Source organism: Drosophila teissieri, chromosome 2R, assembly GCF_016746235.2.
Source record: "Drosophila teissieri strain GT53w chromosome 2R, Prin_Dtei_1.1, whole genome shotgun sequence".
NCBI lineage: Eukaryota > Metazoa > Arthropoda > Insecta > Diptera > Drosophilidae > Drosophila > Drosophila teissieri.
Window position 1 is genome coordinate 19,624,529 of NC_053030.1, and position 25,533 is coordinate 19,650,061.

At 46.2% G+C, this 25,533-nt stretch overlaps 4 protein-coding genes across 8 annotated transcripts; 2 read left to right on the forward strand and 2 right to left on the reverse strand.

The window, feature by feature from the left end:
* Nucleotides 1-15: 15 nt before the first annotated feature.
* Nucleotides 16-2,175, reverse strand: LOC122613126. Of its 2 annotated transcripts, none has more exons than XM_043787150.1 (3): nucleotides 2,040-2,175; nucleotides 597-1,106; nucleotides 16-466 (listed from the first exon to the last, which is right to left on the reverse strand). In XM_043787150.1, exons 1-3 carry the CDS (start codon nucleotides 2,092-2,094, stop codon nucleotides 141-143), a joined length of 891 nt encoding a protein of 296 aa, XP_043643085.1. In that variant the 5' UTR covers nucleotides 2,095-2,175; the 3' UTR covers nucleotides 16-140. The 2 variants fall into 2 exon arrangements, with proteins under 2 accessions (XP_043643085.1, XP_043643084.1); XM_043787149.1 differs by having other exon boundaries at nucleotides 16-469.
* Nucleotides 2,176-3,654: 1,479 nt separating this feature from the next.
* Nucleotides 3,655-10,725, forward strand: LOC122613781 (kelch-like protein 17). The gene is made up of 6 exons (XM_043788160.1): nucleotides 3,655-3,999; nucleotides 7,326-7,520; nucleotides 7,927-8,110; nucleotides 8,755-8,851; nucleotides 8,989-10,321; nucleotides 10,378-10,725. The coding sequence occupies exons 2-6, from the start codon at nucleotides 7,495-7,497 to the stop codon at nucleotides 10,589-10,591; spliced, it is 1,854 nt and encodes a 617-aa protein (XP_043644095.1). The 5' UTR covers nucleotides 3,655-3,999; nucleotides 7,326-7,494; the 3' UTR covers nucleotides 10,592-10,725.
* A 593-nt stretch (nucleotides 10,726-11,318) lies between these two features.
* On the reverse strand, nucleotides 11,319-14,104 carry LOC122613782 (prohibitin-2). 3 transcript variants are annotated; one of them, XM_043788162.1, is made up of 7 exons: nucleotides 14,025-14,104; nucleotides 13,780-13,924; nucleotides 13,042-13,388; nucleotides 12,743-12,976; nucleotides 12,462-12,539; nucleotides 12,297-12,396; nucleotides 11,319-11,597 (listed from the first exon to the last, which is right to left on the reverse strand). In XM_043788162.1, the coding sequence occupies exons 2-7, from the start codon at nucleotides 13,910-13,912 to the stop codon at nucleotides 11,473-11,475; spliced, it is 1,017 nt and encodes a 338-aa protein (XP_043644097.1). In that variant the 5' UTR covers nucleotides 13,913-13,924; nucleotides 14,025-14,104; the 3' UTR covers nucleotides 11,319-11,472. The 3 variants fall into 3 exon arrangements, with proteins under 3 accessions (XP_043644097.1, XP_043644098.1, XP_043644099.1); XM_043788163.1 differs by having other exon boundaries at nucleotides 14,048-14,067; XM_043788164.1 differs by lacking the exon at nucleotides 11,319-11,597 and adding an exon at nucleotides 11,744-12,091.
* Nucleotides 14,105-18,849: 4,745 nt separating this feature from the next.
* LOC122613861 (putative inorganic phosphate cotransporter) lies at nucleotides 18,850-25,319 on the forward strand. Of its 2 annotated transcripts, none has more exons than XM_043788273.1 (4): nucleotides 18,850-19,179; nucleotides 23,529-23,665; nucleotides 23,737-24,822; nucleotides 24,896-25,319. In XM_043788273.1, exons 1-4 carry the CDS (start codon nucleotides 19,092-19,094, stop codon nucleotides 25,058-25,060), a joined length of 1,476 nt encoding a protein of 491 aa, XP_043644208.1. In that variant the 5' UTR covers nucleotides 18,850-19,091; the 3' UTR covers nucleotides 25,061-25,319. The 2 variants fall into 2 exon arrangements, with proteins under 2 accessions (XP_043644208.1, XP_043644209.1); XM_043788274.1 differs by lacking the exon at nucleotides 18,850-19,179 and adding an exon at nucleotides 22,283-22,377.
* The last annotated feature ends 214 nt before the right edge of the window (nucleotides 25,320-25,533 follow it).

A 25,533-nucleotide genomic window follows, 5' to 3' on the forward strand; every position in this document is an offset into this window, starting at 1 on the left:
CTTGTTCGTTTTTGCTGCGATAGACTTTCAAACATACATATATTTCTACACACACAGAGGGCATAAATTAAATCGAATTTTGGGGCGGCATACGTTGCAGCTACCTAGGTACCTAATCTGCTGCTCCGGCGGTCTCACTGTCATTTACCCAGACCCAGCCACATGTAGCTGGGATCTATGAACTGGGAGCCACGGTATCCCTGCGGATTGCGCGACACCAGCGATCGAATCTTCTGGGACGGCCTGTAGTCGCGCAGGGCTTGCAGGAGCTTCGATGTCTTCCGGTTGTGCTCCTGCTGCTGCTGCTCGGTATCTGGAGGGGCGTCGGGCGGCACGGGGGGCAGGTGCAGTGGGTGGGGGTGCTTCCCCTCCAGCATTTGCGTCTCGGACTCACCCAGTTGCGACTGCTCCGCGAAGCGCAGGTTCGCCTCCAGGCGGTTGAAAAATCCGCCCAGATTGGTCATGGCTCCTGGAAGGCAGAACGAATGTCACTAGCAGCGTTATGGTTCATAAAGTGCATATTATACAAGGTGTATCAATAAAATAAATATATAAACCTAATCCAAATATAATATATGGCCAAATCCCAAATTTACCAGCACTGATCGAGGGCATATATCGAAGCGACTCCGGGACGTCCTTTCGTTTCCAGCGCAAGTTGTAGGCGTAGGGATACGGAAGCGGCGGCTCCTCGTCGTCGGGTGGCCAGTTGGTGGGTTCCCTCTTGGGCTTGACGTCCGCAAATGGAGGAGCCGGAGATTGCCACTTGTGCTGCAGCTGCAGCTGCTTGCGGTGCTGAAGGTGCCACTGGCGACCAAACAACGCAGGATACGGGCCGAGATAGCTATCTCCGAATTGGTTATCCATTTCCGCTTCACTGGTTTTTGGCGGCGGATTTCCGCCATCGAAAGGATAAAGGTTGTCCAGAGTGCGTGACGTCGTCGGCGACGCGACTGAGTACCTGTCCACACTTCCAGTGAAACCCCAGTCCGGATCCAACTCCCAGTCCCGTTGCCACTCCGCCGGAATTTGGCGGTCACGACCAGTTGTGGGTGATGTCGCTATCGCCACCTGTGCGCCGCCAAAAGGTGCGTTTCGCAGTGGACCTGGCGGTGGAGAAGCATATCGGCAGACGGGCCCCATTAATTGTGTGTGCTCCCGCAGGATTTGGGGTAGTCACTTGGGTACAAACAGGGGGTTGGCTTCGCCAAAACGACATGACATCCAATTTCCGCTAGTGCCCTACAGATTTTAATTAGTGATAGGCGCAATGGCGGCTAATAAAAAGGTCAGGTTTCCATTCGAAACAAGTGCCGAGAAATGAAAAATAGCCGAAAATGTGAGATAGTTACGATGAAGTTCGCCCCACGGGATTGATGTCATATCTTTTTTTTGAAATTCAATTAGCAGGGAAGAACAATTTACCTGAAATAGTACTTAAATATACATATAACTAAGAAAGCAAAAAATCGTACATTTTTAGTTTCTTAGATGAGTTTCTAAATCATAACATAACTTTGATAGGAAAAGTAGTTTTTACAGTTTCTTACTTGATTTTCTTTCTTTATGGATGGGCTTCAAATTGAAATATAAATCACAAAATATGAGTTTTATGGATCAATTTTAGTAGGATCGAAAGATGTGCGGTTTATTTAATCGGTGAAGCATAGTTTCATTGAAATTAATCTTATAATTGAAAAATCTAGGTTTCTGCCATTTTTTAACGCCAATAACCGTCAATTTATGTAATCGCAGACTAATACACCTTTTAATGGTACCATTCTAGTTTAGAGCGGAGTAAAATGTTTTTAATATATAATAGTATAAGAGCAATATGTGGCAACATAGTATGAGAATAGCATATTCTAAAGAAAGCTCTTTCAAGAGTTTATTCCATATACGTGGGTTTTATTTGAGATCTTTTAAATTTTCAAATTTCCTAATACCTACAACCATGATCTCCACTGATTTAGCTATTATTTGTTAAATGTTTTCTGTCTGTTGTCACTGAAAATGGATCTTGGAACTGATGGACTTACCTGCAAATAGCAAAACCATCAGCAGAATCCGTCGCCTCATCACCAGGTGCGACATTGTGCGGCTGATTTTCGAGGTCCGTCTTCTGGGTGCTGTTACATTTTACGGATACACCGATGCTAAATAGTTTGCAAACACATTTCAGACGATGGTGGCTATGCTTTCACGGTATATGGCTGCTCCCACGGCGAAGATCGAGTTCCACGCCGGAGGAAGGACGACTAACGGCCGAGTTGCTCGCATCGAGCGCTTTTATAGCTCCTCGCGGGCAGCGCACCAAACCCAACTCCGTCGGAATCCTTTCGGCCACCACGACCACGCTCCGCGCAGCGAGCACCTGTTGCCCGACGAAAGGAGCAGGACGACAGGAGGACAGAAGGACTGGACGGCGGGAGGGGACGGGATGGAAATAAAGGACGCTAGGGACATGCGCACCAGCTGGTTGGCAGTGTCACCTTTGCTTGGTTTTTGAAGTGCGACTTGAGCTTCTGTAATTTTCTAATATGCACGGAAATGGCGCACAGCATTGGCAGCAATTGGGAGTCGAGTGTCCAGGCTGGATTCCAACCCACCATTGATGCGAAGCCAAGCCAATAAGTCTCAGGTGTGCCAAAGGACCCTTTTTTTTTTGTATGCAATTATCTTGTCATATTTCGCAATTTCTCCAGCAATAGTGATATTGCTCCAGGTGTAAGCCGGTCTTGCCACACGCCTTTGTTCCCTCGCAACCCAGACATCCATCCATCTATCCATTCATCCATCCTGGGTTCCTGCATCCGGCTAACATGACGTCAAAGGCTTTCGAGTTTGGCCACCGTATTAGCATAATTGGGTCAGTGGCTGACTTCGGTGGCTTCCACCGGGCATTGTGAGCCACCGTGCATCCAACCATTGAATCTAGGAACTGCACCACCTTCGGGCCTTGGCCGCTCCACGCTCCACGCTCCTAATTGGATTTGCATGCAGCTTCTTTGTGACACGCTGGGCGTCCTAATGGTCCAGAGGTTTGGTTTGGCCAGCTTTGCTTTGGCTCGCTTTGGTTTGCTTTGGCTGGTGGGTGACCCCTCTGCTCCAAAGGCAAAGGTTCACTGGCAGTCGGTTGGGGAGCTGAAAGTTTGTCTCCACAGCGTTTGAGAAACTTAGAAGCACTAACTGTTTGTTAATTAGGCTTCAATTACAAGTTAGCTCAAGTCAACTCACGGCGCATCTGCATTCGTTTGAGTTATTCACAAACGCACAAAGTTACACTTTTTAATCGATTTAAGGGAATATTTTAATTTTAAGCACAGTTACGATTTTATTTTATATATTATATTTTGACAGCAAACGAGTCATATGCAAGTAAACACATTTTTGCTTGACTAATTTCAAAGTATCAAGGCTGCTGGAAAATAATTTAAAGTATGAAGATAAACAATTCTAGACTTAAAAAAAATATCCACAACAAAGAATTTTAATTTTGATCATAACAGTTAATTACATTTTTTTATTTATTATATAAAATTACTTTTCTAATTTGGCTTAAACTTACGTTTGATTTTACCAAGTATAGAAATGTATATTTTACAAAACAATGGCCATTTTATTATAAAGATTTCCAGTGTAGAGCGTTAACAAGTCGTTGAGAACGGCGAGCTTTTCTGCTGTTCCAAATTCCAAACATTCCGCTCAAAGAAAAGCTTTGGGGGTTTGGTGTTTGGGGCTCCAACGGATTCTCGCTCAGTCGCCAGTCGCTCTTGAGCTTTCGTGCCGCGAAGTTGCCGTCAGCACAGCGCAGTTGTTGCAGTTGCGACGAAAAATAATTGGCTTCACAGCAGTTGAAATTCGTAGTGAAAAGTGAACTCCACCCGGAAAAGCTAGCGAAGAATAAAAGCCACCAAAGAATAAAAGTGCAATTAAGATCAGGAAACTCCTGGAGGAAGAGCAATATCCGCGGAAAAAGCCATCAATTTTTGGATAAAGGTGCGGCGAACTCCCTTTTCGTTTTTCTTTTGGGGGGGGAGAGAGGATTATGTGCACATGCCGTTGCATCTTGGAAACTTCCTTTTTGGCCACACCACGGAGTTTTTCACAGGCCAGTGCGCCGGCGCCATGGGGAAAACGGCTGTTTTTCACATTTCCCGCGCTGACAGCAGGTTGACGACCCACACCGATAAGCAAACCCCAAACCCAAAACCCCAAACCCAGACCTAAAATCCGAAATGCCGGCTTCCACACTCACTTTCGTTGTGTGCTTTTCCCAGCCCCTATCGCATTTTCCACGCTTCCACGTTCCCTCGTTCCTTTTCCCCCTTTTTTAACATCTGGGCTCACCAACAGACCAATAGACCAATAGAGCAATCTGTCGGCTTACGCTGCGTATACTTAATAATGGCTGGCCATTGGTGTTCTTGTTCGTTGTTGCCGCGCTTGTTTACTTGGCCCACATCCCCAGCTGGAACCCTCAGCCAAATTCGGAGGTGGGCATCTCTTTACCAAGCACGCACTGGCACTTGATGTTCGACTTGGGCGCGGGCGTCTTCGAGAGCCTCTTGTTCTTTCCGCTAAAATCGAAAAAATGTGCTAAACACTTTTGGGAGTTTTTCGTGTGCGACGAATTTTGGTTCCACTGCAAAGAGGTATTATTAGTATTAATGGTATGGTATAATTTCCTATTCTACACATATTTGTAGGAAAACTGTAGTTCTTTGATACCTTAAGACCACCTGCTTAATTATTAAAAGATAATTCAATTCTATCACATTTCCATACGTAAATAATATATGAAATATTATGAAATACTAGATTCTGTGAAATTTGTATAAATCAGCTAGCCAGAACACTTAGGTTCGGCTTCATTAGACTGGCAAGCGTTGAGCAATGTATCCTATTCTCCCCACCTGAGTTAGCTGCTATAATCTGCATCTTATTCACCAATTTTTAGCTGTAACCAGCGCTGAGTCCGCAGCTAGATCTCGCGATTTCCGCTCGATTGCAAAAGCAGTTGACCTTGGTGGGTCGCAGAATATTGCATTGCAGCAGCAGCAAACTTAGCAGGTTAATCATCAATGAAGCGTGCAAGAAGCATGCTGGAGGCCCTCCGATTGTGCACTGTGATTTCAGTTGGCCAAGTCACGTGGAGGTGTGGAGCATAGACATAATGGATACCTCTCCACATATCCATAGGTGGCCAACAACAAATTGGGCGAGTGGTTGGGCAAAAAAAACTACAACCGGTTCAATGTTTGCACAATTTTTCTGTGTGGCTCCGTGTGTTTTGGGTTCTTTTATTTGTTTTTATATTCCGCGGTTCTGCTCCGTCGCCAAAAAGCATTTAATATTACTGAATGAGTGCGGCCGGTGTTACTCCAGTCGTCGGTTTACCCACATTTCGGGCTCTACGTGCGGAGCATGCTGGCCATTTAATTTGAATTTCACACTCGAAACCGCAGATGTTGCTGGGAAACAGCTTCCAGCTCTCCCTCTCTCTCTGCGCTTCTTTGATAATCATATTTTTAGTTAGGTTTGTTTTTTTATAAATAGTGCCACCCCCTGCAGCCTGAGTCAGCGACCCCCAGCTCATCGAACCGCTGAAGGTCAGCGAGAGTTACACCTTTGCTAAAGCCCACTTCCTGCTCCACCCTCAGCACTTCCGGTTCCTGAACCTGCCATTGCGTGTGTGTTAGACATGATTGCCCCTTTAAGTACACAGAGAGAAAGCCAACTGACTTTGTAACCCTTCACCAAAATAGGATTTTTATTCCACACCATCTTTCTTACTTTCACATCATATTTAGATTAATATATATAAATTTCTACAAACAAGATTCCACCTATTCCTGAAAATATAATAAATATTTAAAAACTACTGTTGCTCAGTAAAGCTGCTTACCTTCATACATTTCATAAGCTAAATTTCCCAGCTCTTCGCCGCTGTGCATAAATGAGCTCGACTAGCATAATTCCATTGTTTTTTGTTGGCCGCAAACAACAGTTAGCCGTGTTAGCTTAGTTACTGAGACAACCGCACCGCATTCTGACCCTGGCTGACAGCCTTTAATTACTCATACGCCGCGTGTGACGCAGAGTGCTGACCCCGCCCAAAAAAAACCTGCCTGCAGAATGCAACTCAGAATGCAATCGAGGGCTGTCCCACGATGGCAACTGGCCTGCTTTTGTTTTGGCAGCGCAGTAAACATTTAGCCTAATGGGGCTTCTTTTCAAACTGGGGGGTTCTGAGGCGCTCAAGGGGGTTTTTTGGGGCGTTTTGGGAGGGTGCTGAACAGAAACAGAAACAGTCGGCGTACATTGCCCTCCAGCACAATTGCGCCCTCAAGCATGGCAGGCCGCCTCGCTGGCTGTTGCTCAGTTAACTAAAAACTAAAAAAAAAAGTATAAAAACAGCGGATTGAAATTGTCGTTAATTCGTGTTGTGCGCAAAGTGAAATTTTGTATGTTTTAAGCGGCTGATGGTTGTTAATGCTGTTGCTACTGCTTTTTCGCTGCCTTGTTTTGTTTTGTTAATGCAGCGATAAATTCGTGACGTTAAATTCACAAACATGTGCCAGAGACACGTTTTGTTGACCCCAAAGAGCACTTTCCAGACGTGATCAAGAGAAACGCTCTCTCCACTGTTGAAGAACTACGTTTTTTGGTTATATTTTCCTATAACCAACACCCTCCATTGAACCTGAAAATGTTTACAAAAAAGATAAAATTACAGACAGGCTAAATCTACATAGCTACTTTTGCATATTTATCAAGGTCAATGAACGCCTTAATTATCTTATGCAAACGAAATTCGACTCAAAAAAAGTTTAAAATACTTTATAATTCAACAGATATTGCATCAAAATAAACATTTTAAAAGCTGTCACATAAACATTTATTAATTTACTCTGCTGCATTATGGCTGTATTACTTTTCTTTCTGTATTCGAATCGCGTGGCTTTTTTGTTTGCCAGCAAAATTGCCGACAAAATGCGCAAGTTGCATGCGACAAGCAATTTGGCGAGGCCACATCCTGCCCCATTTCCTGGGTCCTTCAAAGGCTCCCCCACGCATAAGCACTTCACATCCCGAGAACAAGCATTAACAATGGCTGGGTGCAGGGAGGAGGCACTTAACCCAGTTTTTAGTTTCATTCAGATGCTTCCTTCACTTTGACATGCCAAAAAGCCCGAATGATATCATATCCAGCCAACCACCAATCCCGCCATCCGTCTGACCCAAATCCAAAGCCATTCTCTTCCATGCGGGCGGCCACAACAATTGTCCACAGTATTGATTTTTGGCTCCCCCCATTTCAGCTGAAGTTGGAGCTGAACTGCCAATAAAAAGACTGAACCGTACCGAACTGAAGACACCAACCAAGGACCAAGACGAGGATATGTTTTAGGAGCAAGCTGCAGCACAGAGATAAGGGAAGTGCCGCACTAACCCCATCATTAGCATAAACAACGGCCAGACGAAGTCGCAATGTTTCTGCCCGTGAAATCCAATCAGTAAGTACACCGAAAATAAATCTTAAATACTAGCTTATAATAGGTGAAACTTTATAAAGAGTGGTAAAGATATTACCATATACTTATTCAAAACGACTTTGTACTATGATTTCACTGCTCGAAGTTTAGTACATGATTTTTGTTTAACATTTTCTGTGCACCAAAACTGAAATTCAAGTGGCGACTTGGTGCTTCATGTTCGCTCCATTCAACCCCCAAAAATGCCAGCCCCCTCGAAGTGACATGAGCATAAACATGTAGCATAAACAACCCCCGGCTTTGCAGCAGTGGAGCAGTTCCTGTTTCTGTTTTCGCCGACACCTTGTCGCCGGCATTACCATTATGTTTACGCGTCTTGATTTTGTGGAGGCGATGATTTTACGAACTCATTAAAATCTCCTTGCAGCTCTGGCGAGGCGAGTGGCAACAACGAGGATGTCACCACCACCAGCAACAATTCCACACAGACGCCCAGCGATCTGAGTCCACCGGGTCCCAATGAGGAGGTGCTGCCCCAGGCACATCACCAGAATCCGGGCCACTGCATCGCCTCCTTTGCGGCCATCAACCAGATGCGGAGCAATGCGCAGGTGAGGATGATCTCCAAGTTATGGTCATGGCCAGATCGATTGCTACTTTGGAAAGCAGCCATAAGACAGAGTTCAAACTCATATATACCATTAATTGACAGATCTTGATATTGCCGTACTAATTGCATTAGGCGGGAACATAATTAAAATACTCGTATATATTTAGAATGGGCGCGTGATTGAGGTCGTCGCAAGTCCGACTTGACGCTGGCCCACATGGCGCATACATAATGTCTTTCGCGCGTTTCTCTTTCATTTTGGGCAGTCGGCAACATTAATTGCGACCGATGCCGCCCCCTCGCACAAAGTTCAGCTGGGTGAGGCCATTAGAGCAAATTGCCATTTTACTGGCCCAGCGGGTGGATGAGTTGGCCTTAACCAGAAGCGCGCCATGATGTAAGCGACACGTTGCCTCCGACATTAAAAAGTGCCTCCACTATCGGGTTCATTGACTGCCGCACTGCCTGTCGAAAGTTATTGATGGAGAGTCCTGGCAAGGCTTCAAGATGGCGGTGGGAGTGCGGGATTTGGAGTGCAAATTGAGCACGTAGTCGGGCATTAATCGGATTTGTAAAGCGACACTTTGCCCCCAGTCTCAATAGCCTTCCCAGCGCCATTCACACTCGGTTTTCTGCCCATTTCAGCTGTGCGATGTGCGCCTGGAAGTGGGCGGCGACACCATCAACGCCCATCGAGTGGTTCTGGCCTCCGTGTCGCCCTATTTCTATGCGATGTTCAACGGTGAGTGAGCTGCTGTAACCAAAAGCAATCCTTTCCAGGAACTTCCAGTTCAGCTAGTACACAATCCTATATATTAGATATCCAATCACTGAAGCAATACGGTAACTGATCTAATACGTACCCATCTCATTCACCAGACGACATGCTGGAGCGCACTCAGGGATTAGTCCGACTGCACGACGTGGACAGCTCGGCGCTGCGGCAGCTGATCGATTACACCTACACCGGCGAGATCACGATCACCGAGCAGAACGTGCAGGTGCTGCTGCCCGCCTCCGGTTTGCTGCAGATGCACTCGGTGCGGGATGCCTGCTGCAAGTTCCTGCTGCGCCAGCTGCATCCCTCCAACTGCCTGGGCATACGCAGCTTCGCAGATGCCCACTCCTGCAAGGAGCTGCATACGCGATCGCATAAGTACGCCCTGCAGAACTTCCAGCAGGTGGTGGGCACCGAGGAGTTCCTGCTGCTGCCGTTCGAGGAGGTTCGCGAGCTGATCTCCAACAGCCAGCTGAACATCAGCTCCGAGGAGCGAGTCTTCGCCGCCGTTATCAATTGGGTGAAACATGACCTGCCCGCGCGACGACTCCACATTGCCGAGCTGATGTCGAACGTAAGGCTGCCGCTGGTGAGCAGGGATTTCCTCATGAGCTGCGTGGAAACGGAGACGCTCATGCGCGATGACTCCGAGTGCAAGGAGCTGCTCCTGGAGGCCATGAAGTACCATCTGCTTCCGGAGCAACGCAGCATCATGGGCAGTCAGCGGACCCAGGAGCGTCGTCCGGAGGGCATGAAACCCTACGTGTTCGCGGTGGGAGGGGGCAGTCTCTTCGCCATTCACAACGAGTGCGAGGTGTACAATCCGCGCTCCAACTCATGGAGTCCGGTGGCTCCAATGCTGTGGCGACGATCCCGATCCGGTGTGACTTCTCTGCACAAGCAGCTGTACGTCGTTGGAGGCTACGACGGAGTCAGTGATCTGGCCACGGCGGAGAGCTACAATCCTCTGACCAACAAGTGGAGCAACATCACGCCAATGGGCACGAAACGCAGCTGCCTGGGCATCTGCTCCTACGATGCCCTGATCTACGTTTGTGGTGGTTACGATGGCGCCTCCTGCCTGAGCAGCATGGAGCGCTATGATCCGCTCACCGGCATCTGGAGCTCCTGCCCGGCGATGAGCACAAGGAGAAGGTACTGCCGACTGGCTGTGCTGGAGAATTGCATCTACAGTCTGGGCGGCTTCGATTCCACCAACTACCAGTCGAGCGTGGAGCGGTTTGATCCCAGGGTGGGTCGCTGGCAACCGGTGCCCAGCATGACGGCACGAAGGAGCAGCTGTGGCGTCGCCTCCACCGACGGGCATCTGTACTGCATTGGTGGTAATGATGGCACGATGTGCATGTCCAGCGGTGAGCGATTCAACCTGCGCAGGAACAGCTGGGAACCCATCGCAGCCATGCACTCGCGAAGGTGAGGAGTTCAAATCAATGGTGCATCCTCCCTTTATTAATTGGGTTCTTTTACAGATCCACCCATGAAGTGGTCGAGGTGGAGGGCGCCCTATTCGCCTTGGGCGGCAACGATGGCAGCTCTTCGCTAAACTCGGTGGAGCGATACGATCCGCGGCTGAACAAGTGGAGCGTGGTCAACGCAATGGTGGCTAGACGCAGCTCCGTCGGCGCCGCCGTCCTGGAGTGCTTCCATCTGGAGCGCGGACTGGTGCAGACGACGAACTTATGACCCTTGGCCAGCATAACCGAGTCCTTCGCCGCAGCTGCAGCCAGCGGCACTAGTAATGGCAGCAGCACCATCAACGGCATTGGATCCGGTGCTGCCATACCACCCGCGTCAACGGGAGCGGGAGGCACTCTGACCGTTCCAAGCCGTGCCGAGGCTGCTGCCTTTACGGCCAACATTGCGCTGAGTAGTTCCGCGCCCTCGGCCAGTTCCACGCTGCGTCGCCATCGGAGGGAGACACCCGGGCTGGCCGAGAGCCGCAGGACCAACAGCAATGCCAGCAGCAGTGGCAGCGAGAGCGGAAGTACCAGCGGAGCCAGCGCATCGGGAGGAGGAAAGCCACCGGCGACGGCCTGATCGTGGTCCATGTCGCGTCGCTTTTAAGCCACCTTACAATTACAAATTAACACTTACATACAAAGCTAACCCCACGCGCCTAATGCAGGAATTTGATTGTTCGAGTTCGTTATGGATAGACTTTAAGAATATTTATATGACTTGGAGACCCCGGGCGGTGGTTCGATTGCTCAACCAAGAATGAAAATCGCAGTGGATGCATGCCCATACAACACACTCACACAAGTTTCTAGTCAAGATCTCTCACAGACACACACACTCACACACAACATGGGAATGCCGCGGGGACACAACTCCTGGAGAAGCAACCTAATCTGCCTACAATTTACATAGATAAACCTCTATACACTTAAATTATATACTGTATACACTCTTATGTACTATTCTTATGTATTTTATACACGCAATTAAAACGATAAGTAAGTGTTTCGTAATAATATGCGACGACGTCGGCGTTCTGTCGTCTGTTCTTTTCTATGTTCGATTTGTACTAGGATCTTGACAGGAAGCCCCCGCTAAGAAGCGGATCACATCATCCGCTCGGCCATGCTGCTCGCCACCTTGCCCACGTTCTTCTCCTTCTCCGCCGGCTGGGCGACCTGCGAGGCCATTTTCCGGGCGTCCAACCAGTCCTTGGGCAGACCGGTGCCAACTGCAAAGATTGGGGGATTGGGATTAGTGGAGGGATCGCTGCACGGGGACGCCGCTTCGTTTTTTCACGAGTGTGTGCCCCGGCAGTTGGAGCAAAATCAAAAGTTGGTAGTTGGTATTTGGTATAAAGGGACACAACGATCGTCAGACAGTTCTCAGTACGCATTTATTTTCAGTTTCCGATTCACGTGACTCTCGATGATGGGACATGGAAAGTTAAATGCTGTTGCGACCATCTGCCCGCATTGGTATCATTGATCCACAAAGAACTGTGCCGCGTTTCGATCCTTGGCACCCAGTGAACGGATGTGGGATGAAGCTGCCGCCGGGTGACAAGGACTTTGCACTTGGCAGACAATTCGTGAAAAAATGAAGCCGATGCGCCGCTTGGGAGTGGTTAAAACTAAACGGTACTTAGGCTCTAGCTCAAAAGGAATTGCATAAAAATTAATTAACAACGAATGCGGATCGCCTCCTAGTCCAGGTCATCGGCTACTGGGTTGCGCGATCGGGAGAAACGTTAACAGAACGAAATTTTGGTGGCAAATAGGAAAAGAGATGGAGTACGGAAAACGCGTTAGAAATTACTCAATTATAAAGGCTATGTCTAAGTTTTGGCCAATGTGATTGAAACCAAAAGCACAAATGTTTTCAACTTAAAAGTAAACTCTTTTTGTTAATCAAAACGAGAGCTATTTACTTTTGTAAACCTTCTCAGTCATGTCATCGAAGCCAGAGTCCTGGATGTTGAGCATCAAGCTATCCGCCGACAGATAGACCTTGTTCTGTGAGCTGGCAATCTGTTGATTGGGAAAACGCAATTAATTACTTTTAAATCAGATAATGTTATAGAGTATAATCCTACCGTGCGGGCAATGCTTTGAGCGGCACGCAGCTTGCGCAGTTTCAGGTAGGCTGGGTTCTGCTTCACGGCCAGACCTAAGTAAACATATCAGTTAAGGAGAACCAGTAGGTGGCAATAATGTTGGCAAACCTAATCCCCATTTACATGTTTCTAGAAGGCCAAAAGTACACGGTGAGCAAAGAAAAACAGTGCAGTTTTTCTAGCTCACATAATACTAACAGCTTATTAGTCAGATGTAGAAGGGTAACGGATATTCAAGTTAGTGTTTTGTAAAAGGATATCATTTTGGCAGCCTCGGCTTCTCCCTCAGCCTGCACAATCTTCTGCTGCTTCTCCTGCTTGGCGCGCTCCACAAAGAAGACAGCCCGCTGGGCCTCCTGCTGGGCCACTTGTTTGGCCTCAATGGCGGCAGTGTATTCCTTGCCAAAGCTCAGCTCGGTGAGGGACACATCGTCCAGAATGATGTTGAAGTCGCGGGCGCGCTCCACCAGCTCCTTGCGAATCAGCAGGGATACCTTGTTGAAACAGACAAATACTATATACAAACTGAATAAACCATGGTAATTTTAAAGATATCTACCTGCTGACGCTGGGTAATAAGCTGCGAGGCATTGAACTTTGCAATTACGCTCTTCAGCACCTCGTTGCAAATGGAGGGCAGCACCTTCTCGTCGTAGTCCACGCCCAGCTGCTTGTGCAGATACGGCAAGTTCAGTGAATCGGGGCGCGACAGCACACGCAACGAGATGTTGATCATCTGCAGATCCTTGGAGCCAGTGGGCGAGGATATTTTGCGGGGACGCGAGCGAATGTCATAGATGATGGGGTACTGGAACCAGGGGATGCGCACGTGCAGGCCCTCGGAGTAAATGTCGCTCTGGATGCCGCCCAGACGGCTGAAGATGATGGCGCGGTGACCACCCTCAACTGTTGAATGGAAAGTGAATTAAGTGAGTGCTTTTTCTCATATATATTACTTATAATTACTTTGGACTTAAGACCCTAAAGTAAATAGAAATCTAAGTGGAGTTTGTTATGCAATCAAGGGAAGATGAAATGTGGGATTGGCTGACAATGACAAGTAACAAGTAAGTGAGGATAACTGATATTCCTTACAAGCATCTTATTAGATTCTAATAGGAATATTGCAAATCAGATTGTTAGTTATGAAATCCGAGAAACAGCAGAAACACACACACAAAGGCACATCTCTCTGCACTCTGTAATCATTTGAGGTTATGTGCACATGCCGCTAGTGCCCGTGTTTATGCCTTTAATCATTAAATCGGTGGATATATCCGATCGGCTATATGCTTACCGGTGTACAGGGACTGGCTGACACCATAAGCGGCAGCGCCCACGGCGGCCAGGACCTTCAGTCCGATTCCCAGTCCCGGCGGACCACCTTTGCCCAGCTTGCCGGCAAGATCGTTCAATTTGCTCTGTGCCATCTTGTTTGTCTTCTGCGGCGAGGAATTTCAAAAATAATTAGAAACGTCGTTAAACGCAAAGCACTCTCTATGGAATTTGTAATAATAATAGACGTATGATTTTTAGCCGTACAATATTGGGAAACTCTCACGCACGTTTGGTTCGGTGTGACCGTATGCGACGTTTTCATATAATCATTCGCTATTTTTAATCGATTGAAATGCAATGTAATAGCTACTATCGGTTTGTGTATTTGCTAACGAAAAATGACCCGAATTTTAAAATTGTTGCAATATATTACATATATTTTATAATAACTGACAATTTGAAGGCAAAATGATTAATAATACGCTTTTCTAGTTAGTTATATTACTTTCTTTTCACTGAACGAAATATTTGTGTAGAAGTATTACAAGTAGTATGAAAGACTATATCAAAAACTTGAAAATTTAAATTTGGCGCTTTTTGCACGCGACTTGTGCGCGTTTTCCGCGCGGCTTGGGCGCGACTTGAGGAGTTAAACTTTTAAACCCTTTCGCAAGCTCTTTAACCAAATAAAAATAAAATGTAATATATAAAAGTAAATTATATACATATGAACTCCATTACTTGATACTGCTCTCTGCCTTGGAGCTTTGAAAACGAACATATTTACATAATTAAAGTAAAGTAAAAAAGGAACTCATGGTGCGTTACCCCCAATCACTTAGAGCTGCGGCCAAAAGTTATAAATAGACATATAAAAGTAGTGATGGAATCTGCCAGGGTCTGTTTTTTTTTTTGTTTTTTTTGCAGCACTTAAACTCACCTGTTGTGAGTTTTTTGTAAAATTGTGACAATTACAATTTCAAGCGAATAGCTCCAGTGTGCTGGAGCGGAAAGGAATTTAAATCGTCCGGAGAAATTATTTATGCCTCTTATCGAAATGCTCGTGGGCCCTCTGGTTTTTGATTTCGTCGTGTTTTCGCAATCTGATTCCAGGATTTACCCTCTGCGCAGTGTTTATTGATTAGTATTTATGGCTTAGTACCGCTGATACGGAAGTGGATGATTGGGGGCCCACAATTGCTTTATGGCCCCTTGTCGCAAATTGGCCACTGATGGATTTGTAATTAATTTGGGGCCAGCATCGCGATTAGATAAGGGATGTTAAGGTGAAGTTAAAGGAGAAGGAGAGACAATGTTTTGCTGCTGTCAAGTGGCGTGGAAAATTCCTCGAATTAGCTGCGCTAAAAGCGCCGAAAATCGGTTGGTTAGCTGACGCACCTGCCACCTTTCTTTTGATCACATCATATTAAATCACGTTAAGATGCTAACAGGTGCGCCTTAATGGCTGCTAAATTTCGATCTGACGTCGAAAATTCAACTGCGGGCCTAAGACAACGTAGACCCAATTCGATGTGGTTCATTTGGAATTCGCAGCGCAAAGTTTGCAGCAAAATATATGACGATGACGTGTGTATTTGCACTCCCGGAATCCCCCAAGGAAATCTACATACTAAGCTTCACACTGAAAATAAATTTCTGTGTAGTTCCTGAAACAAGAAATCAGTGCTTTGTTTTATGTTCCCTTGGACTGAAACATACTACAAAGTTATAAGTTTAACACACTGAACAATGAGCTTAAAGATGTTGAAAAGCAGTGATACTAATGTAATTAATCAAATATGGGTGTTAAGTATTAATTTCTTTGCGTGCACTTAATACCTGATGAGTTCGGTTGAAAGACCGCAGAGACTCACAATCGGAATACCCAAGTTCTGGAGGAGAGCTGAGCATATGTATGTACATATGTGGAAGTGGGTGGAAGTACCCTAGTCAATGTCATCTGAGCCAAAATCGACTATCAGCTGGCAATTAGCATGCGCAACGAGCCGCTTGAAAAGCCAAATGCGATCGTTCGGCCGACTTTAGTATAGGCCAACATCGGATCGGTCGTACTTAGCTTAGTTATGTGCTATGTTATTGGCGGGGCCAACAAAGCTTGCCAATTTAGCGGCAGTTCGTTCGGTTTCCATTGAGCGACGACGGGCACTTGAACTTGAATTTCCATGTGACACGCCGAGGGGGTGTAAGCCTATGGTTGCCTATGATTGAGGAACTAACGTCGACTTGTCGTTGGCCAAGTTCAAGCCAAACAGCACGTTTTGCATATTAAGAACTTGGGCATCATTCATCACTTGTGCAATCAGATGCAGACTGAAAGTCTATATAGTATGTACATGTATGTAGTACGAATCTGTAATCCATTAGAACAACTGCTCGTTTTGCTGGGCTGCAAAAAAAAAATGTGTAACGGATTGTAATTGGTGGAATAACACCCGACCGATAAAATCCGACGGAGGATGTGTAATTGCATTGACTGGCAATTATTCCGAGCCAATACTCCGCCCCCTCTGCCACCTGACATGTGAAATGTGAAAAGCGAAAAGCTGAAACAGAAACAAAAATAAAAACAAAAGCACAGACATCATACGGATTTGGCAGTGGAGCATAGCGTGATCACTTCGCTGGGGGGTGGAAGTTCGGTTGGGGATCGGAAAATGCTGCATCATTCGCCAGCGGAAGAGCTGCTCTATCTGTAGACCTTTCCAATTTACATAAACCCTAATCGATGTGCATCTCTTAGGGAGCTATTTTAGTTACCAATGAATCTATTAACAGATCTATTAATATTTCGGGAACCTTTTGTGCCAAGCACGAGATGGCTGAATCCATAAAACATTCGGCTATCGAAACACAATTAATGCGCTGCAGCCAGCACAGATTTCAATAATGCATAAGGGCGATTAAATAGCGTTACTAAAACCAAAGTTAGATTAACTCAATATGCTTGTAATGGATGTGAACAATAACATTATGGTGAAATCGGTGATCACTGCGGGGGTTTTTATGGGATAAATTCTGAACAGTGCATTTGATGGTAGTTTACTAATTATTATTCAGTTTCAATTCTCAATTTCTCTCACTTTATAGAATTTGTGCTGTGTTATAATCTTAAATAAATAAATCATAGCAAAATCTCCATTGATTTAAATTTTAAAATTTAAAGCACAGTGCTAGCATAAAATATTATACCTCGGCGTTCAACTGACACAATCAATGGTTTGCAAAAGAGATTCGTATTATATATGATGCGACTCACTCCTATGGTCTGCGTAGCGCCCTTGATAGTGATTTTCCTGTAGAGTGAGTAGGGTATTATATCCACCAAAATACCCACTAAAAGTGTCTAACGAAACCTAACCAATCGATTCGTGACCCGACCATCAGCAAGAGCCCAAACTACCTTCGCTCTCAGATGCTCGTAACTCGTTTGATGAGCAGAGATGAGAAACCCAAACAGCGGCATCATGACAAGTGTATTAGGAGGAGATCCGCAGTTCCAGCCCCCCGCCTGGTACTGAGGCGGTACCAATTCCAGATTGGACACGATATCTGATATCATCTGAGCGGACTTAAGATCGTTTAGCACACCTATTCTGGAGCACGCGTCCACTTGATTCGATGGTTTCAACCGATGCCTCCGTTGTTTAGCGACTGAAGATAATCAGTTTGTTTTCATTTCCAGGGGACATGAGACGGGCATGTGCCCAAAATAGGCAGATACATCGCTCCAACGCTCCAACGCTCGCGGAGCTATCTAAAGCACTTGTTTGCTCTGCTGACGCACCATTAGATCGAACTTTCATTTGCGGGGCCGTAAATTTGGCAATGTGATGTGCGCGAATCCACACAAAGTCGGCGATACAATGAGATATCTGTGTACGTACGCGGCGTGGTAAAGATACTAAGTTGCAAGAAATGCCAGTTATTGTCTTAAAAAAAAAACCCAACAATGTGAATCGCTTTATAGCGAGAGGTAGATGAGATCCCAAACGAATTCCATTGGAGCAGCCAGGCATGAACTATGCATAACTAAGAATTTCAATCAGCACCTGCACTGTGCGACGACAGCCGAGAACATTTCTAATTGGGCCCGCGTCTTGCGCGGATAAAAGTGAAAGTGCCCTAATGTCAAGAGCACTGCACTCCACTTCAGTCCAATCTCCAATCTCTGCCAGGAATTTCCGAATACCCGCAGATAGTTTGATAGATCGTTGAGCTTGAAGTTCCGTGGCATCCACGAGTACGGCAAGTGATCGCTTAACCAGTTTTCAAGCTACGCCACTCTGCGCTCTTTTTGTTCGTATTTTTGTTTTCGGCTTTTATTTTGTATTTTGTATTTTTTCTTTTTGTTGATCGGGGTTTCCCTTGACGCCCAATAACTCAATCTGTGTTTACCAAAAAGGTATCTGTGCTTCATTCACTCGAATAGCTGAAGACCCCCAGTCTGCCGGCTGTAAATTTTCCACTGGCCCATTTCGCTGCCATGGCGGTGCGTTGCAGGCCATTCGCATCGCCCTCGGGATTGATACCAAAGAATATATCATTATGTCAAGATCATCAAATGAGCCTGCTTTGATTGGGTGCGAGGTCCGGCCACTCGACGCGAACGTAAACGCGATGTGTTCTACATACACTTGTACGCTTGCGGAGTCCCTGACAAGTCCGGGTAATCTAAAGATGAGTTCGATAAGATTCGATTTCACGGATATCTCGACCACAACGCCCACCCCACACGCTGTCCACGAAGCGGGCAAGTGGTCTGCTTCTGGGGAATTTCTCTGTCCGCCGGATTTTTCACTTGGAGAGTGCTTTCCATGGAGTGCCTACTGGCTAGCTGGCTTGTTGGCTTGCTAACTGGCTAACTGGCTGGTTGGCTGGCTCAAATCTCCGGTGACGTATTTTGGAGCGTGCGAGCACGGAGCGTGTGTTTGAGTGGCGATCGATCGAGCAGCGTATAAATGGAGTCCGCGCGCCGACTCATTGTTCAGTCGGTCTGAAAGCGCAGCGTCGTCGAGAGCGGTACTTTAGTACACTAACTATAGCACATAGTTGACATCAAATTGTAACGATCCGACGCCATCAGAACATCGAAATCGGGCAGTAACGAAAGCAATTGCATCGGTTGTGAATATGGTGGCATTTGCTTCGACCGCTGGCAAATATTTAATTACCACGCCGCATTAAGAGCGGCCCAGGCGTAAAAGTGATAGAACAATCCAACGAATACACTGCCAACACTCGTTTAGAAAGTAATTCCCTTGAGAGAGTAATCACCAATAGTCAAAAGCCAATAGCCAAAAGCCAGTCATCATGAAGCTCTTGTGTTGCGGTGGCAGCAATGGAACCATGGACATGGAGGCCAAAAACTCCACCAAAGAGGATGAGGCCGTGGGCAAACGTAAGTGGAACTATGGTTAGATAACCCTTAAGTAATTGTAATTACTGGTAGGTGGCGATGAAAGTTACTTAAGTTGTGCACATTAAATAGTTTGATTGAAACCAATTTAGCAAGTGGCTTACGACATGGGCGGTGTGCGAAAAGATTCACTTTTTTGTTTGTGCCCACAACAAACACGTTTTACTTTCTGGAAATTATATGGTTTATACTCTAATTTATTTTACAAGCCATAAAAGCCAGTGACCATTCAACCGAGAACTTTAGTTCGGAAGTGATTTAACGATCTGTTGCATCATGAAAAGTTATATAAAAGTCAGCCCTAAAGAAGGCGACTTTTGAGTGTTTTTTCAGTGATAAAAGCCAAAACGATAGGATCAACGTTTTGCCGAAAGTTTTCCAAACCTGAAGCTTGCTGTTCGATTACGATGCACAATTAATTTTGAAGTGCGGCCAGTTTGCTAATTTGACAAAATGTGATTAAATCTTAAGTGGCAGTGACGGTTAATTATTTGTTGTTGTTACTCACCTTATTTCACTTTTTCTGTACAAGTGTTTTCTTGGTGCCAAAATCTGTTTTGCTTGATGGGTGTTAGTCACTACTGGAACGAGTTCGACTTCATTATTATTAGAGGCTGGTCATTAAATCTGAATTAGTTTCGATAGGATGAGAGGGGCCTGTCCGCAGAACGGAAAAGCTGATAAATCGGACAGACAGGAAGCGGTTTCGTAAATATAAATCATCAAAGTTCGTATGCAAATCGCGACCCAGGGCACAAAACCACCCAGCAAACCGGATCATTTCATTTCGTGCTCTTTTTGTTTGGGTGTACGGGACAACGGGGCGTATGTGGAATACGAAAATCGCAGGTAAACAAACGCAACAGATCACAAAGAATGCTCCAATACTCGACAGGCTGTCTGAGGCGAATCCAGTTTAGTGCCGGCGACTAATGAGCAACTAGTGCACAAATACTGCTACTAAACAACAGCAAACATCAGCTGCGGATTCAGACTCAGACTCCGATTCAGAAACACATTCAGATTGAGATTCAGATTGAGATTGCGATTGAGAGATACGATTCTTTGAACAATTAGAGTCGGCCGCGTATATGGCGAAAACATAAATCTCGCATATTTCCTATTATGTTCCTGCTTTGACTAAACCAAACGAAACGAAACAACAACCACACGGCTGTCGAGGGGGAAGTGTATGTGGCTAGTTGGATATCTTGGTGAGAGGCGGGGAGCCAAGCCTTTAGGGATAAGGCATGTGGCTAATTAAATATGCACATTTATCGCTAATAAATCGAATATCTTTATTTAGAGCTGCGTGCAATTATCGGGCGCCAAGTGGCCTGCATGCAAATTCATTAGCACTTGACAAAATGAGAAAAATGCGGCAAACTCTTCCGTCAGAGCATAAATTACACATGTACGCTCGAAATAAGCAGCCAAGTTTGGATTACTTGTAATTGTATATTTAAATAATTTCACTAAATATTCAAATTGGCAAGGCAGGCGCCATGGCGCCCGCTAAATAACGCAAAAACCTCACATCGAGACGAGGCTGACACCGCAAGTCGGGTCACAAATCACGGGTAGAACGGAAGGCTGTGGAGCTGATAGGCCACCAAATGCACGGGGAAAAATTGTTTGCACTAAAAAAACCTATTTCAAACCGATGCAAGTAGATGACTGCATTTATATTTATTTACTTATGAAGTAAGTAACTTTTTCTCCAGTTGTTTTACGACCAAACACCACTTTTTCTACTTCTGTGTAGTATTAGAATTCAGTCACTTGACACACATACACAAATCCAGTATACACCCATTCAAAAACCATATTTTCCAATACAAATTAGTGGTGTCCAATGTAAGCCCCTGCGTTGTGGGTGGTTCTATCGGTTTGGAGAAACCCGCTCCGCCAGTTTGTACCAGATACAAACTCGGCCAAAAAGCAGGCTTATCAGCCGTCCATCCATCCATCCATCCATCTATCCAACTGTCCATCCGCCCGGCGGCACAAGGTGGCCAAGTGAGTGGGCCTTGTCTGGGGCAAGTTGTGACATCTTGCCACTTGACGGCCATTATCCCCCGAACACCAACGACACCGGGCTATCATCGAATGAAAACCCTATCTGGAATGTCATCGAGTGGCGCTCGCTATCTGGTCAATGTGGAAGTGAAGTGCCTGGACATTTGAAAGTCGTTGGTCTTAACGCCTTCGGCGCGGAGTTTCCACCTGTCACATTTGCCGTCTCCTTATCAGCCCCAAATGATAGGGACACTGAGTCCCCAAAGCTATGAGATGATTACCCCAGAAGCGTGTCCAGTGGCCAAACTGAAATCGATTCATTGAGTGACTGCACATCAATGTGGGAAATGGAACGCAATTAAAATGCATAATTCCGTTTGCTTGATAATTACAGCTCTAATTGCGTGACTTGTGGTTAGCGAGAGCTTTAAAGTTTGATTCTGGTGCGTTGTAGGCACTCCACACCGTAGTAAACAATAACATTGCAGCTTTAGCCAGTTGGCTTTTGGCGCTTGAGCTTTGCCATTGAATGCAAAGCTTCGCTATATGGAATACGATCCAATTGCCAACCGCTTTCAAGTTCAAAGCTATCGGTTAACGATTCGAAAACCGTATGTAGGCAATAAATCGCAGATAATTTAGGATCTATGATAGGATCGTAGCATGCGCTGGCCTTGTGATCAGCATAATGCCTCAATGCCTGAATGCCTCAACTGGTTACATCAAAAGCTGGAGATAAGCACACCCCCAGGGGTCGAAAGTGGGTTGGTGTTGTTGGGGTGGTGGGGTGCAACTGGCAGGAACAAGCAACTGCCACGCGCTTTTACACTGTCAACAAATCAGAGCGACAGCTAACGTCACAGTTCCAGATACAGATACAGATACAGATACAGTTGTAGCCGCGAGCTATAGCACTGCCATATACAGATAGGCTTACCCATATAGCCACAAGATTACCAGGCGATGCTGGTTAGATGATCTGACTATTTGCGCAAAGCACCTGCTGATGCTCCGCCAAGAAGCCATCAGTTAGTGAACAGGCTCCAAGCCGAACGGTAGTGCCTTTGCCTCAAATCCCACACACTACATTCATTCAGAGTTAATTAGTTAATTGGCTCAGTATGGTTACCACTGTGAAGAATCGTCGCTTTGAGGATGAAGGTGGGTCCTAATTCAGGGTGTTGTCCAAAGAGCTTCAAGGGAAGAAAGCTTAGTTAGGAAAATAGCTTGGCTTAAATATAGAAATAGGACTTTCGTTAGGTGTGTAAATTACAAAGTAAAGTGTAATCTGTAAATTAATATGAAAATAGATTGTGCATTTATAAAAATAAGTGTGCATAGCTTGCATTTCTTGCCTGAACTTCTAAGTTTATGTATAATTAAATGTAATATATTTACAAATTTATTTAATCGACCACAAAAGAATCCCAACATTACCACAGCTTCTTTCCAGCAGCTCGAAAAAGATAGATTTACTATGAATAGCTCTCTGTCAACTGGCGAGAAATTGCGTAGGAGCTCTTATCAGCGTTGATAAGAGAATATCCATAAAAGACGAGCCCCCGAATTCAGTTGGCACATAGAAGTGCAAATGGGGATTAATTCGGGATTTTAGAATAGCCCGCTGTAAAGCGGTTGTAACTGGCTCTCCTAATGGCCCACTCCCAGCCTGTTAATCTCTGACAGCCAACTCGAGATTAAACAAACATCGAGCACTAGCTCCTCTACATCCAGATATAGTTTCATATCTGACTAGCTTGGGGTGAAAGGGGTGGAGAGTGGGAGGTGGTTGGGTGGTTCAGGGGCGCAGACATAGCCTCTGAAGTGTGGCCGACAATTTGGCGCCATATCTATGAATGGAATTTTTTTCGTAATCCAGAAACCAGAAACAGAAGCCGCCCCCCGAATGCAAATAGAAAGGCAAATAATTGTGTCTCCTCGTCGCTTGTCTGGCTGATAAGGGATGATAAATTTATGCTTAAATTACGCCCGAAATGGAAGAACAATTATTAGGGCAAATAAACCGGCGGTCGTAAATCCATTCACCTGGGGGTAGGATCTGGGAACGTAGAAGGAAAGTTCGTGTCCGTGTCTTGGCGACCTACAGGTGACCTACAGACACATCCCCGCAGTTAGAACATATACTTGTACATATAGGTACATGTGTCTATGATAATGCCGCTGATAATGCGGCTGATTAGCTCTGCTAATCGATGGGGGTGATTGCCCATTGACTGGGCTGAAGATCAATATGGGTGTCAGATTACCCAGCCTTACCTAATCGATTCGATTGCTTTCTGATTGCTTTCTAGACTCCGGCTTGGGCATCCGCCACTTCCAGATCTTCCTGCTCTTCTTCGCCCTCACGGTGGCCTATGCCCTCCGAGTGAACCTCTCCGTGGCTGTGGTGGCCATGACCGATGCCGCGTCCGTGAATCCCGATTTTCCCGTAAGTATATGCGTAAATCAGTATTAAAGCTAACCAAATACTAAATTACTTTTCGATCATCTTTCCTGCAGGAGTACAACTGGTCGGAGAAGACGAAATCCCTGCTGCTGAGTAGTTTCTTCTGGGGCTATGTGATCACCCAAGTGCCGGCGGGTCAATTGGCGAGGAAATATGGCGGCAAGGTGATGATCCTGTCGGGACTGGCCATCTGCTCGGTCCTGAACATCCTGACACCCATTTGCGCCAGGATCGGAGGCTGGCAGCTGGTCTGCGCACTGCGTGTGGTGGAGGGTCTGTGCCAGGGAGTGGTCTTTCCCTCCACCCACACGATCCTCTCCCACTGGGCGCCGCCCAAGGAGAGGGCCACGTTGGGCACCTGTGCCTACTCGGGTAACCAGTTCGGAACGATCATCATGCTGGCCACCAGTGGTGTAATCGCAGCTTCGCCCATCGGCTGGCCCAGCATCTTCTATATCTCGGGAGGAATTGGATGCGTGTGGTCGGTGGTGTACTTCTTCTTTGGCGCAGGATCGCCACAAGAGTGCAAGAGCATCTCGGCTGAGGAGAAGAAGCTGATCGAGATGTCGCAGGCCGACGAGCTGACCGGTGACCAGGAGCGGCCCAAGGAGCTGTTGCCCACGCCCTGGCTGAGCTTCTTTACGTCACCCGCCTTCCTCGTGCTGATCGTCGCCCACTCGGTGCACAACTGGGGTTTCTGGACCCTTCTCACCGAGATCCCCAGCTACATGAAGAACATCCTGGGCAAGGACATCAAGTCGAATGCTCTCCTCTCCGCGCTGCCCTACGTCTGCATGTTCGCCATGTCCTTTGTATTCTCATCGATATCCGCCCAGTTGAACAACCGAAACTGCATTTCAAGAGTGACGAGCAGGAAGCTCTTCAACTCCATTGGTCTGTGGATTCCCATGGTCACCTTGATTGGCTTGGCCTACGTCAACCCAGATCAGTCCGAGCTGGCCGTGGTCCTTCTCTGCTTCACCGTGGGCATGAACGGAGCCACCTACCTGGGCTACAACATGAACCACATCGATCTGTCGCCCAACTTCGCTGGCATCCTCATGGGCATCACCAACGGTGTGGCCAACATCATGAGCATCATTGCCCCGCTGATCGTGGGATTCATTGTCACAGATGAGGTGAGTCTACCATCGATGTATAATCAATGTCAGAGTTCCTTGACTAACCCCAATCTCCCGATCTCCTTTCCAGCACGATCCCGAGCAGTGGCGCATTGTGTTCTTCATTGCGGCCGCCTTCTACCTGGTGGGCAATACTCTGTACGTGATCTTCGGCAAGGCGAATGTCCAGCCCTGGAACGATCCTCCGGCGAAGCCTCGTCGCAACTCCACGCCCCAGGTGGAGTCGCAGCACTAGATGCACGGATGACGGGGACTTAGTTAAATGGGTACCGAAACTACTAGTCAGCTAGTTCCGCTCTCCTATAAAATCCAAAACTATCTACCCTATTTGCAGCCGGGTGCAATGCATTCTCGCATTGGCCGTGTATATTTGTAAAGTGTATTTGTTAACTGTGACTACTTCGTATTTGCATTCCACTCGTCTTAAGTTTTAGTTTGTTAATGCTATGTGATAGGATTACCCATGCAAAAAAAGAAAAAAACAAAAAATTCAAGAAAAAAAAAAACAATAAAAAGAGCATGAGCAACATGTGAAAAGAAAACCACAGAGATGTTTGATTCCCACATGTGGTGGGGCTTTAATGTGGGTGGGAAGTGTTCGGTTTTGAAGGTCAAATAAAACAATATATTTCGCTTGTTTATTTTGAGTTCAGTGCTCAAATTAAGAATTATGAACTTAGAAAATCTTCCAGCGCTTTAGTTGTACAT

Coding starts and splice junctions, on each gene's coding strand:
- LOC122613126 (XM_043787149.1), bottom strand. CDS start 2,094: ATGTCGCACCTGGTGATGAGGCGACGGATTCTGCTGATGGTTTTGCTA. Junction 1,107..2,039: donor GATGGTTTTGCTATTTGCAG/GTAAGTCCATCA, acceptor CTCCACCGCCAG/GTCCACTGCGAAACGCACCT. Junction 470..596: donor TATGCCCTCGATCAGTGCTG/GTAAATTTGGGA, acceptor TCTGCCTTCCAG/GAGCCATGACCAATCTGGGC.
- LOC122613781 (XM_043788160.1), top strand. CDS start 7,495: ATGTTTCTGCCCGTGAAATCCAATCA. Junction 8,111..8,754: donor AGATGCGGAGCAATGCGCAG/GTGAGGATGATC, acceptor TGCCCATTTCAG/CTGTGCGATGTGCGCCTGGA. Junction 10,322..10,377: donor GCAGCCATGCACTCGCGAAG/GTGAGGAGTTCA, acceptor GTTCTTTTACAG/ATCCACCCATGAAGTGGTCG.
- LOC122613782 (XM_043788162.1), bottom strand. CDS start 13,912: ATGGCACAGAGCAAATTGAACGATCTTGCCGGCAAGCTGGGCAAAGGT. Junction 12,540..12,742: donor AAGCCGAGGCTGCCAAAATG/ATATCCTTTTAC, acceptor TGATATGTTTAC/TTAGGTCTGGCCGTGAAGCA. Junction 12,397..12,461: donor CTCAAAGCATTGCCCGCACG/GTAGGATTATAC, acceptor CCCAATCAACAG/ATTGCCAGCTCACAGAACAA.
- LOC122613861 (XM_043788273.1), top strand. CDS start 19,092: ATGAAGCTCTTGTGTTGCGGTGGCAGCAATGGAACCATGGACATGGAG. Junction 19,180..23,528: donor GGATGAGGCCGTGGGCAAAC/GTAAGTGGAACT, acceptor ATTGCTTTCTAG/ACTCCGGCTTGGGCATCCGC. Junction 24,823..24,895: donor GATTCATTGTCACAGATGAG/GTGAGTCTACCA, acceptor TCTCCTTTCCAG/CACGATCCCGAGCAGTGGCG.